The following is an 11,882-nucleotide window of genomic DNA, read 5'->3' as shown; positions in this document are numbered from 1 at the left end:
ACAAAGACTGTGGGATTCAGAGGGGAGGAGGTGCTGGGGCACCGGCAGGGTCTCCCCCGGTCCGGGGGTGGAGGGAGGCTCGCTGGTGCACGGTCTTGTCCCCCCGAAGCCTTTTTCTTCCGCACCCACGCACGTGCACGCACACGCATGCGTGCACACACGGGCACGGGCACACACAGGCACCTATGTGCATATGTGTGCACGCACACGTGCACACACACACAGGCACACGCTTGCACTCACACGCACATGCACACGCCCCCACAGGCACACACACTCACACCCACATGCCCGCACATACATACACGTGCACACGCGTGTGTCGTAGCCGGTGGTCATCCCGAGAGCGGCTTCTCTGAGCCGATTTCCAGCTTGGCTCTGCAGCATGAATTATGGGGCCCATGGAGACTTTCTGATGCTGGGAAAGACAACCGCCTGCCCTTAATGGAGCTCCAAGGACTTTTCCTGTTTCTCACAGTCCCCAGCTGCCACCCCGCCCTCTTGTTCCTATTCCGCCCCCGTCCCCACAAACCCAGCTTCCCGGGAGCATCCTTCTCACCAGAGGGGCCAGGACAGAACTCACTCGAAAACCTATAAATCCAGAGGTCAGGTCTGCAGTGTGAACGGTCTCCCTGCCTCCCTGGAAGCTTCAGAGATTAAACACGGAGCCCTGGGTCTCTTCCATGGTGCTCTAAAGACCTCACTCCCTTTGATTCTTCAGGGAGGTCCTCGCCTGCAGGGGTGCGTCCAGAGTGAGAAATGCTACCCCGGCTAGCATTTTCTCATGCGCCAGAGCATGACCCCCACGCCGCACACGGGGACCTGGGAGCCCCCTGGGGCCCTGCACCGTATAATGTGGTGCCCCCGGGGAGCTCACACCTCCTGCCTTCCCCTTGGTGGGGTTCTCGCCAGTAAAACTGGGGGTTCGCCTGCATTCTGAACCATCTGGGAAATGATGGAACTGGGTTGAAAGAAGTAAAAACATCTATGTTAAAAGCTCCGTTGGAGAATGTGGCTAATATCCGTGGTGAGCAACAGACCTCCCACCAGCCCGCAGAAGCCGTGCACCACCCATGCCCCTCAGCCCCGGACCCTTGAGAGTAGACGGAATGTGCATCTCCTGAGGGTCGCTCACTCCCAGGGGAAAAAGCCAGGCTGGACTCCCAGGGCCCAGTTCATTCTATCCACGTTTACCTGTCGGGTAAGCCCTACCGCTGGCTCCCGGGCTGAGTGCGAAAAGGGATCGGGGCGACCCCAGGTGGAAAGAGACAACGGGAGTGGGGGCAGGAGCCTCCGGAAGACTGTGTATCCACCTGACAAGTACTCAATGCCCTTTATGCACCAAGAAATTGCTCACGATAAGCTGGGGGACTCAAGCAGAGGAGAGCGGGGCATCAGGGAAAACGCAACCCCGTGACATTTTCTGTGTGGCAGGCACCGGACTAGCCGTGACAGCAAAAAGGAGCACAACAGAAGTGATACGACCTTCGCCCTCTGAGAGCTGACGCAGGCTGGGGAGACACTTGTGCGGCGCTCCGCGGCTGACCGCGGCAGGGACGAGCGCTGTGCGGGGCCGTACCTTTCCAGGGGAGCGTGCACAAGGGCAGCCAGAGAGGCTCCCCCCCAATGACACTGAAAAACGTCATTAAAAAATGAACAAATGATAAAGCCAGACGTGCCGTGAGCGCAGAACGCTCGCTGGGTGTTAAAGACGTGGTACCCCATAAAGAAAGTACCGCGCTGTTTTCTGATATTCAGTGACTTGCTGGAATGATGATATTTTGGGTGAGTGGGGTTAAATAAAATACGCGGCTGAAACTAACCTCACCTGTTTCCTTTTCAGCTTTTTCTTTTTTAATGTGGCTACTAAGCATCCTGAAATGAGTCTTTTATTGATTAAGAGGCCCTTTAGCTTAAAAATCCAAGAGGGATGCAAAGCCGAGGGACACACGTGGCTTGTGCCACCGTCTCGGTGGCCGGCTGTCGGGATCTCACAAAGACAGGCCGCACAGGGTCCGTCGGGCCCGGTGCCGTCGGCATTTGAGTCAGGTAGCTGCGTCGCGGGACTCTTCTGTGTGCATCCCGGCTGCACATAAAGCCCTCGAGGAGGAGACCCGGGTCCGGCTCGTTTACAATCTCCTAAGGAGCGGCAGGGGCCTGGCCGCTAATGGGCGCTCACTCTTTTTTTTTTTTTAATTATTTTATGTTTATTTCTGAGAGAAACAGAGCATCAGTAGGGGAGGGGCAGAGAGAGAGGGAGAGGCAGAATCCAAAGCAGCTCCAGGCTCCGAGCTCGTGAACAGTGTGATCGTGACCTGAGCCGGTCGGTCGCTCAACCGGCCGAGCCCCCCCAGGTCCCCGGGGGCACCACTCGCTCTGTTAGCTGAAGAATGAGTAGCGATCGTGTCACAGAGGCCGCGCGACACAGGCGACGTTCCTGATCGTGGGAAATGTGAAGCCTCCCGCCGCCCTCTGCGTGTCCCTGAACGCGCGTGCTTCCCGCACCTGGAGCCGACGCGGGCTGGCACCTCTGGGAAACACCACCGCGTGCGGCGGCATGAGGAGGGCGCGAAGGACAGCGGGGGCTTCGGGAACGGCCGGCCTCCGTCTCGGACGCGGGCTGTCCCTGACGCCGTGCGACTGCTCAGCTCCCCTTCCGCCACCTTGATGTCGCTCACCCATCGGGTGGAAAGACTCTAGCCAGCCTCACAGGGCTGACGATGTGTGGTGTCTGTACCTTCTCCCAAGAGGGCGTGCAAGGAGCCATGAGGACCGGAGCCTTGAGGACATCGGCAGCCGGTCTGCTTCCCTCAGTCCCCAACCGACTTTCTTGTTTCGTCGTTCCAAGTGGTTTTCCTGAATAATCCGGGCACTTGACCTCAAACCTTCCCTTACAGATATCGAAACCACTGGCCCCTGCACCCAGCTGGGCAAGAGAACCATCTGGGGTTGTGACCCTGCCGTCAGCATTTTGTAAAGCCTCCCGCCCCCCGGCGATCCCGGGGCTCGGGCCAGGTGGACGCCCGCCAGCCTCGGCGGATAACGGAAGTCCCCCTGCCCGCCCGAAGCTGTCTCCATAAGTGCGGGGAAAATGGAAACCAACATGAGAGCAGAACTTGGGGTCCGGTGTGCCTGGGACACGTGAGGGAGGGGACGGCAAGGTCCCCGAGCAGATGTGTCAACCAGAGGTCACTTGGTGGGGGTCTCTGTCCCCAGTCCCTGGTGCCAGAAATTAAAATTAAATTACAAGATGACGTAAGCATTCTTGTACAAATTAAGCCTCTCTCACCTCCCTGGACAGCTCTTGGTACCTTCCTGTGAATCTATAGTTGCTTCACGATGAAAAGTTTTAATAAGTAAATAAGCACATCTATTTTCTGATCACCTTCCCCGTTGCTGGGCTGTCAGCAATTAACGGGTTGTGCCTTACAGAGGTCTCTGTCCCCAGCACTGCGCATGGCCCTGCACAGAGAATGTCAAACAGCTCCTTGGTGACAGTGTGATGATGATGCTGGTGGGGGTGATGGCAGTGAGGGAGCAAAACCCGATTTATACACAGGCACGTATGTGCGTGTGTGTATACACATGTATGCGTGTACCTCTCTCTGCCTGTCTGTCTCAGGGGAACTACCAGAATATCCTCGAAATACCAGCCATCAACTGCTGGAGGTAGGATTGTTACAGGTGATCACGGGATTGCAGGTTTATTCTCTTAAAAAAAAAAAAAAAAGTGTATTTACTTAGAGAGAGAGAGCACGTGCGAGCCGGGGAAAGGCCGAGAAGGAGAATCCCAAGCAGGCTCCGTGCTGACAGCACAGAGCCCAACACGGGGCTCGATCTCATGAGCCGTGAGATCATGACCTGAGCCGAAGCCAAGAGTCGGACGCTCAACAGACCGAGCCACCCAGGCACCCCGGGTTTATTCTCTTCTCAATACTTTTCGAAACAGTCCACGTTTCTTTCACGAACACGTAAATTTCTACAAAGGCAGCTTCAGTGCGGGACATCTCCACCCAAAGTTCAGAAGGACAGTTGAGGTCGTGGAAGGAAACCATGAATCTGTTCCGACCAAATGAAAACCTGCTCACAAATGCGGGCACATGAGAAGACAGAATGGGGGGGTCCTTCGGCCCCCACCGATGCGCCCGGCGGCGTGGGCCCCTCGCCTGATGGCTGTCACTTCTGGCTGAGGAGCAGACCCGCCTGAGCGGCCTTTGGAAACACACCGTCCGGTCCTACCAGGGGCCAGCCTGATGGGAGTGGTGGGGACAGGTCCCGGGTGCCGGCAGGGACCCGAGCCTCCAGTCATCCAACAGCAGGGTGCGTGGACACCACCGCCTCCTGGGATTATCCACACCCCGTGTGGAAATGCAGCAAACACCCAGAACGGGATGAGAGATGAGCAGTGAAACATACTAGACATAGATTTATTTCTCTTCACTCCTCCCTTCCTGATGTCCCCCAGCGGCCCCTCCTCAGACACTGGGGTGTCTTTAACCTGACAGTGTCTCCCACCACCCCCACCGCCACACCTGTGCAATAACCCACACGCCCAGTGAAGGGAAGGAGGAGAAGTCACCCCCAGGGTCCTGGGCACCAGCGGGAGCCCGAACATGAATTATTCATCACCCACCCCCCATCAGGCTCCGGAGATGGAACCCACAGTGCAGACTCAAAGTCCAAAAATGTGGGAAAGTTTATTTATTTCTCCAAAACATTCCTGATTTGTAATGTGCTTTCTAAAAATGTTCTAGCTGACCAAGCCCCTGCTATATTTAGCCGCAGCATTTAAAGAAATGTCCCTTCCGCTTTATAAGGCTATAAGGCGGGCTATGAAATCCAGGAGTGTTGTGAGCTCTGCTCCCTGGGCGGGTCCCTTTCTCCCCAGGAGAGGGGTGGGGCCTCCCCTTGGCCAGCAGGAGTGCCCTGTGCGGAGGGCAGAAATAAAGACTCGCATTCATTCCCAGGGCCCCGGGGGTCCACAATGGCTAGACAGCCCGCCCTGGGAAGCCCCTCTAAACTGTGCAAAGCAAGGAGACGCCAAAGGGACCTCGCTCTCCGTGGCCCGCAAAATTGGGCCTCCTGTGGTTATCCTAGGATCCCCCCGCCACGCACAGCCGCTTTACTTTGCTTTTGGTTTCACGTTCAGACGGCTGGATCATCTCAGGAGATGTGACATGGCCACGGAGAGACGAAAATAGATCCCAGGCTACCCAGAGAAGCCAGCAGCCCCCAGGAGTCTGCTGATACCTCCCCAATTACATAACGTGAGCGGAGCTAAGGCGCAAACGGGCTCATAAAACAGAAGTGTTTAGATTAGAGGCTACGTCTGTGTGCAGACCTCCCATTTCCTGAGCGTTTTCTGCGTGCCTGATATCTTTTCATATATTAGCTAACTTAATTCTGACAACAGCCCTGTGCAGGGGGCGGTTTGATGACTGCCGGTTTGAGACGGGGACTGGGGCGGGCACTGCTCTGTGAACTTGTACCCGTCACCCACTTTCCCCCTCGGGACAGCTCTGTGAAGCAGTCACTGACGCCATCCCCGTTTGTACAGGTGAGGAAGTTGAGGCACAGAAGAGGTAGGTCACTTGGCCGATGTCACACAGCACGAAAGGGCAGGGCAGGGCTGACAGTTTCTGCCTGGTGGACCCCAAGGACACGCTCTTAACCAGGGTAACATACCCCTCCCTCCCCACCCCCACCCAAACTCAACCTACTGAATGGTACTAAGTCAACAAGGCAGTAATGAGAGGGATCCTTCCCAGCTCCTGGGTGTGTCTAGAAAGACCTGGAAAAATGCAACGCGGTACGTGGGGACCAGTTACCTGGGAAAGATGTGTGACGGCAGCGTGCTGGCGAGGCACGGCATTTCTAATATTTTACATTGCACGTCATGAGGACCCGAGTCATGCTTAAAACTTAGTGTTGTCCAAGGCGACAGGGTCCTGTGGACACCAGAGTGGCCCTGCACCCTTCCAAGAAGGCTCGACCTGGATGCTGTCCTGGGGCCCAGACGCTTCATCTGTGCCCCCTCTTGCTCTGGACTTGGGCCGGAGGATGCCCTCACCAGCGTGTGGACCACGCATCCCACAGGAGGAGAATGTACCGGCCACGTGCAGGACACTGTTAGTAAAAGGGGACTTTGTGAAGGCAGAGACTGTATGGCCAGGAACAGGGCCCTAGGGAGCTAAGTCCAGACCCAGGCCCTGCCTACTTCAGAGGGTCTCAGATGGGGGACTCGCGTCACCTCTGTAGGAAGTTTGGCAGACGGGAGAATCCGGTCTCCTGGACGGCCAGCTGCAGCTTTCCGTGTCGTCCTGGTCTTGGCTCCTGGACCAACAGTGGGGTCGGGGCGGCCACCACCGACGGCCCTGAAGGAAGGACCCCTCGACTGTGCTGGGCCCTCGCTGTGTGCCCTGCCCCCACCACAGTGCATCCTCCCCCGTCCTGTCCTGGCAAGTTCACCCCTATGTACCGCATTGCCTGGGCGCCTTTGTGGGCTGGACCTCTGGGTGGGGGGCGGGCAGTCAGATGTATCAACACAGGGCTGGAAGGCGGGAGAGGAGAGGGGTTGGGGAATTTCTCCTCAGATCCCACCCGCACCAACACTGTGGCTACAACCCCTTGCTCACCATGGGGGTGCGCTTCTCCTGGCCCCCTCCCCCATAAAGAGTCCCTCCACCCTAGTCTTTTCCTTTGGCCCATCTGAGTGGGTTTGCTTCCTGCTGGACCACCGGTTCTTGTGCCCGGTGGGAAAATGTTAGCACCAAACCTTGGCATCACCGTCTCCCCTCAGCCTCCCTCTTCGCTGCCAAGGAGAGCAAAGACGACTGAGTTGGCCGTGTGCACCCCCGGGACCTAGGACATGGGCTCTGGTTACCGCCTTCCTTATGCCACCTTCCGGGGACAGCTGAATTTTGTACTCACTCTCCTGTGCCCGCCGTGATGTAGAGCCTGGGCTCGAATACACATCGGGCCTATGTGCCCTTCACGTGGTCTGCCCAGTGCAGTTGGCGCACGGACGCCATTGGAAGAGGCAAACCCCTCAGTTCTGCCCAGGCCTCCCACTCCCCATTGGCCCACACCACGTTGCCGTGCACATATCTGGTTTCTGCCTGACCCCGAAGAACCCCAAGTCTAGGGTTCCTTAGTAAGGAACCTCTGGGTAGGGACAAGTGTAGTAGAGACCTTGCCATTTAGCTATGCAGACACATTTTTCAAAACTGCTAGAAATGTGCATCCAAAGAATTTTACTTTTCTTTTCCAGCAAACACATGCTCTTTCTTTCTAAAGAATAAACCTTGCTTATTCTCACGTGCATTTGTTACCCTGTGGAACAACCCCTACTTCGTGGAGGCAAGATGTTTCCAGCCACCATGAAGACGGGAAGAGTATACAAAGTCGTGGCTCTCGCTTGAGAACAGCCAGCCACCGGAAGCGTCACCCACGTTTATGATGTTAACATTAGTCTACCAGTGTCTGAGCAGACGGGCTCTGGCTTTCAGCCGTAACAATAACAGCACATGTGGCTAATTCTTTAACCCACACATGGATACACGCTGACCACGCTTCGTGAAATGGGAGAGACCACACGTGGAGTCCTTCTCAGAGAGATGCGATCAGATCCGAAAATGGCACATCACATCCTGTTTTGGTTCCGGAAAACTTTAGGGGGCATTTGGGACCCAGGAGGGCCGTTAGCTACCACGAGAGCCAACGAACATCCAAAACCAAAGCAAAAAGCCTTTGCAAAGTTCTCGTATCCTTGTAAAAGTCGTACAAGTAAAGGTCTCGATGTTGGTGTGCCCGCCAAGATTCTTTAATGAAGTCTTTGTTATTTTCATTATAATGGTGCAAAACCCCAATTTTCCCCGGCTTGAACTGCACCGAAAAAGAAAATCATTCTGAAAAAAATCTATACTTGTGTTCGTTTGAAAGGATTCAGCACTTGATCTGAGATCATCTGTCCCACTTTTATGCAGAAAAAGAGGAATTTCTGAACATTCTGTACACACGTGCCCACACACACACGCACATATACAAATACACGTATCCACGTATATACCCATGCGCATGTATTATTGCACACTTACGTATTTATCTTTGTACATTGCACACCTGCCATATCCCCATTTCGTGATCAGTGCGCACATCAGTGTGCGTAACGCGATCGGTGTGTGTCTGTGTGGGTGTGTGCACACTTAACTTGAACCAAAGACCTTTTTCAGAAGCCGGAATCTGTTCGCTTTGTTTAGATGGGAGCACAGAAGTGTATCTCCCGGTTGCCTAAGAGCAGAACGGTAAGGTTGCTTCTGGTTTACACTAAATACAGAGGGGAGGGGTGCCTGGGTGGCTCTGTCGGTTGAGCGTCCGACTTCAGCTCAGGTCACGGTCTCACGGTTTGTGAGTTCGAGCCCCACGGCGGGCTCTGTGTGGACGGCTCGGAGCCTGGAGCCTGCTTCTGGTTCTGTGTCTCTTTCTCTGTCTGCCCCTCCCCTGCTCGCCCTCTCTCTCTCTTTCTCACAACTAAATAAACATTAAAAAAAAAAGTTTTTAAATACAAAGGTGAGTTCGCTTTAACTAAGAGTAGAAACTGTTTTTCTTACTGATCTGTAATTTGGAGGCCGTGATTATAACCACGGTCACAACTGGAGCAGCTGTTTGGGTTCCTAAGACCCACCCACGGGTCCTCTCTTTCTTCAGTGGGAAGGAACGTTCACGGGACTGTACAGATTCTGCAGATTCCATCACTCTACTGTCCGTTCCGTCAGCCTTCCCAAACCAGAGGAGTGAGGGGATTAGGTAACCGAAGCTCTCTTTACATAACTATAAACTCTCTCACAAAGCAGATACACACTCCTGCCTTTTTTTTTCCGAGCCGTAAAAATAATGTTTACCTTATACTTGTTGGAATTGTAACTCTAACATACCACCCTTTAAAAATGGCAGTAGTCGATTATTGGCTTCTCCAGAAAACAGCCGCCATAAATTAAGAGAACACATGAGATAGCAAATCAGACCCAAAGAGGAGAAATGAAAAACAAAAACAAAAAACACAGCGTATACAGTGGAGTTGCCATCGGTGCTGGGGCAGCAAGCACTAACCCCGGGCTGCTCTGCTCCTGTGGTGTGGCGGGTGCACCCAACACTCAGAAGCCAGAGCCCCGGAGATGCTGACAGGGCTCCGAAACGTAGTCCCTGCCTCCTCTCTCCTGTTACACTGTTTGCTTATTCCCCCCAGTAATCCACTGAACCAGTCACTGAGAGGTTAATGAAAAGACAACTTTATTCACAGGGGCTGAGACTCTGGGATAACAACATATCGAGACAGGCCTGCCACTGCCCCGTGTGTTAATCGCAGTGAGCCCGGATGTCAACAGTGGGCTCTTGTCAAAGTTCTTAAAATCGAGGATACTCGCCAGCTCACCAAAACGTTCCCACCAACCTGGGTAGAACGTGCTCGAGGAAACTTATGCGTCGGTAGCACGTGGCTTTAGGGATAAATTCTCGGGAAGCCAACCCTGTGCTTACTAATAATTAAATGACTATGCTCGTCTGAAATGTCCTTCCGAATATATTAGCCACTAGGCTCTCCTGTTGTAAAGCTTGTGTTCATTTTTCTATAAGTCCTGGAAATCATTTTAAAAGTTATTTGGGAGATCTATCTCAGTTTACCTCCAGGACTCATGACTTATTGTGCCTTTTCCCACGTCAGATAAAGTTAAAGTAACCTGGAGGCTCAGAAAACCCAGTTTCCCACCCAACGCAACCCAAAGAGAGATACTGTAAGAGGTCAGATGCGCTTCCCGAAAGTTCCAAGCTGAACTGGGCTGTAAAAATCTCCATTTTCTTAAGCAGATCTCTGTTGCAGAGCACCTCCCCCCCCCCCGCCCCCGCCTTCCTGCTCCCCACCCCCCCAGATTTCCAGTCACCTCCATAAGGTGTTTATTTAGCTGCAGGCTCTAGGCCCAAGGGTAGAGGCTTAGAGAGAGGATGTCTGATAGAACCCTCCCTCTGAGCCTCCTGTTCTTTGGGGTCCAGAGAGGCACCCTCCAGCAGATATCATCAGAAGATTCCTTTTCTCTGCCCAGCATGACCCATCTCTCCCAGTATCTGCTTGTGTGTGTGTGTTTGTTTCCATCCAACTTTCTTAAGGAAAAGTGGTCCTTTACTACGCAATTCTGGAAAACGTAGCAAAACCCAAACCTAGAGCTTGAAAAAAAACATGCACATGGAAAATCTTGTGTGTCTACGACACCTTCCCTCCTCGTCATATACTTCCGGTGTCCCCTGCTGTCTTTTGATCCCTTAAAAACAGAAGCAACAAGACGGGATGCCTGCTAATGTTGGTAACATGTCTTGGAGATCATGAGAATTGACTGGCAAGCTATTGTAACACAACAAAACGCTATCGTATAGAGTGCACTTTCTTAATAGGGGTTGTTAACATAGAATTTTCACAGGGCCATCGTTGTAGGAAAAAGTCAAGCATCTAGCCAAAGAATATAGCGTATCCCCAGTAAAAATGTCTAGAAAGAAAAAAAGAGAGAGAAATTCTCTATTCAAAACAGAAATGTGATTTCTTAGCTGTCCACCTGGACATTGGTCTTAAATCCTCACCAGGCCCTAGATCTCGTGAAGAACCTGAAAAGCAGAGGTCACTCCTGGTGCCCCCACGCCGGGACTTCAGGGACAAACCCAGCTGTGGACACCCATCACCCCACAGATTCAAAGCCAAGACCTGGGCCACAGGGACAAACCAGGGGGCTGGCCACCGTCAGACAGATGGTGGTTCTGTTTGAAACCACCCTCACCGCATCTGTGGGCCCCGCCGTCGGGTAGTCTGGGCCCTTGCTGCTCTGGACACGCAGGACCCGAGGTGGGGAGTGGGAGACCATGCCCTTAGACTGCCCTGAGGTCGAGGAAGTCTCCTGCTCTCTCCGCAGGAGGCCTGAGATGCCCAAGTCCTAGTGGGACGGGGTCTTTTAAATCTCCGATGGTGCTCCGGGTTCTGGGAAAGTCCACCTCACCTTGGAGGAGGCAGGAGACCCTGCCCACCTGCGCGCAAAAGTTGGTAACACTTCCCGGGATCCACACGTTGCAGAAGAAAAGCTCGTTTTTTTAAAAACCGTGACTCCTTCCCGCCGGTGATGGGACCGGGCCGCTCACAAGCTCAGACCAGGGTAGGGGAAGGAACCGCCACCGTTTGCTTTACTGAAGTGAAGCGCCGTGTCTGGAAGCTGCAGAGGGAAATACGAGAGGAAAGGGATCCCGAGCTGGTAAAAGCCGCCCTGGACGTGCGGGTCGAGCATCAGGGAAGCGTTGAAAGGCGGAGGGAGGCTCGCAGAGGTGGCCAGAAGCGAGGCACCCAGACAGCTGCGGGGCGCAGGCTTGGCGCCCCCCGGGAGCTCGGCCCCTCCGGCAGGCTCCTGGCCCTGCCGTCCCGCCAGGATGCTGTCTATGCTGAAGCTCTTGGACTTGTCGGAGCTCTTGGGAGAGCTGTGGGAGGCAGGGCGCGGAGGGGACCCCGGACCATCCACCGTGCGCGCCGGCTGGCCGGTGGCCAAGGCCGCTGCCGCCGCCGCCGCCGCGCCCTGGACAGCGTCGCCCACGTCCTCCGCCGGGGACACGGGCCCAGGCCAGCGGAGGGGCGCGGGCGGAGAGGAGCCGCCCCCGAGGGGCGAGGGGCGCGCGGGCGCGCCCTCGCGGCGGGGGGTGGCGGGGCCCCGGCGCCCTGCCCCGCTGCCCGCCCCGGGCTGCGCCTCTGCGCCGCGCTCGTGGGTCTCCGCGCGCGCCCGCTTGGCCTCGGGGGCCCCTGGGCCTGGCTTGGGCTTCCTCTTCCGGCGCCGGTAGTTGCCATTCTCGAACATGTCGAGGCA

The 11,882-nt window shown here is 55.0% G+C and overlaps 1 protein-coding gene across 1 annotated transcript in view; it reads right to left on the bottom strand.

The window, feature by feature from the left end:
• Positions 1–9,923: 9,923 nt before the first annotated feature.
• FOXL1 (forkhead box L1) overlaps positions 9,924–11,882 on the bottom strand; it is a 2,494-nt gene continuing 535 nt past the window's right edge. The window contains exon 1 of the mRNA XM_042919259.1: positions 9,924–11,882. This exon is cut by the window's right edge and continues 535 nt beyond it. Coding sequence (XP_042775193.1) covers positions 11,169–11,882 — 714 coding nt within the window. The 3' untranslated portion in view covers positions 9,924–11,168.

Source organism: Panthera leo, chromosome E2 (assembly GCF_018350215.1).
Source record: "Panthera leo isolate Ple1 chromosome E2, P.leo_Ple1_pat1.1, whole genome shotgun sequence".
Taxonomy (NCBI): domain Eukaryota; kingdom Metazoa; phylum Chordata; class Mammalia; order Carnivora; family Felidae; genus Panthera; species Panthera leo.
This window is presented reverse-complemented; position numbering and strand designations above follow the sequence as displayed.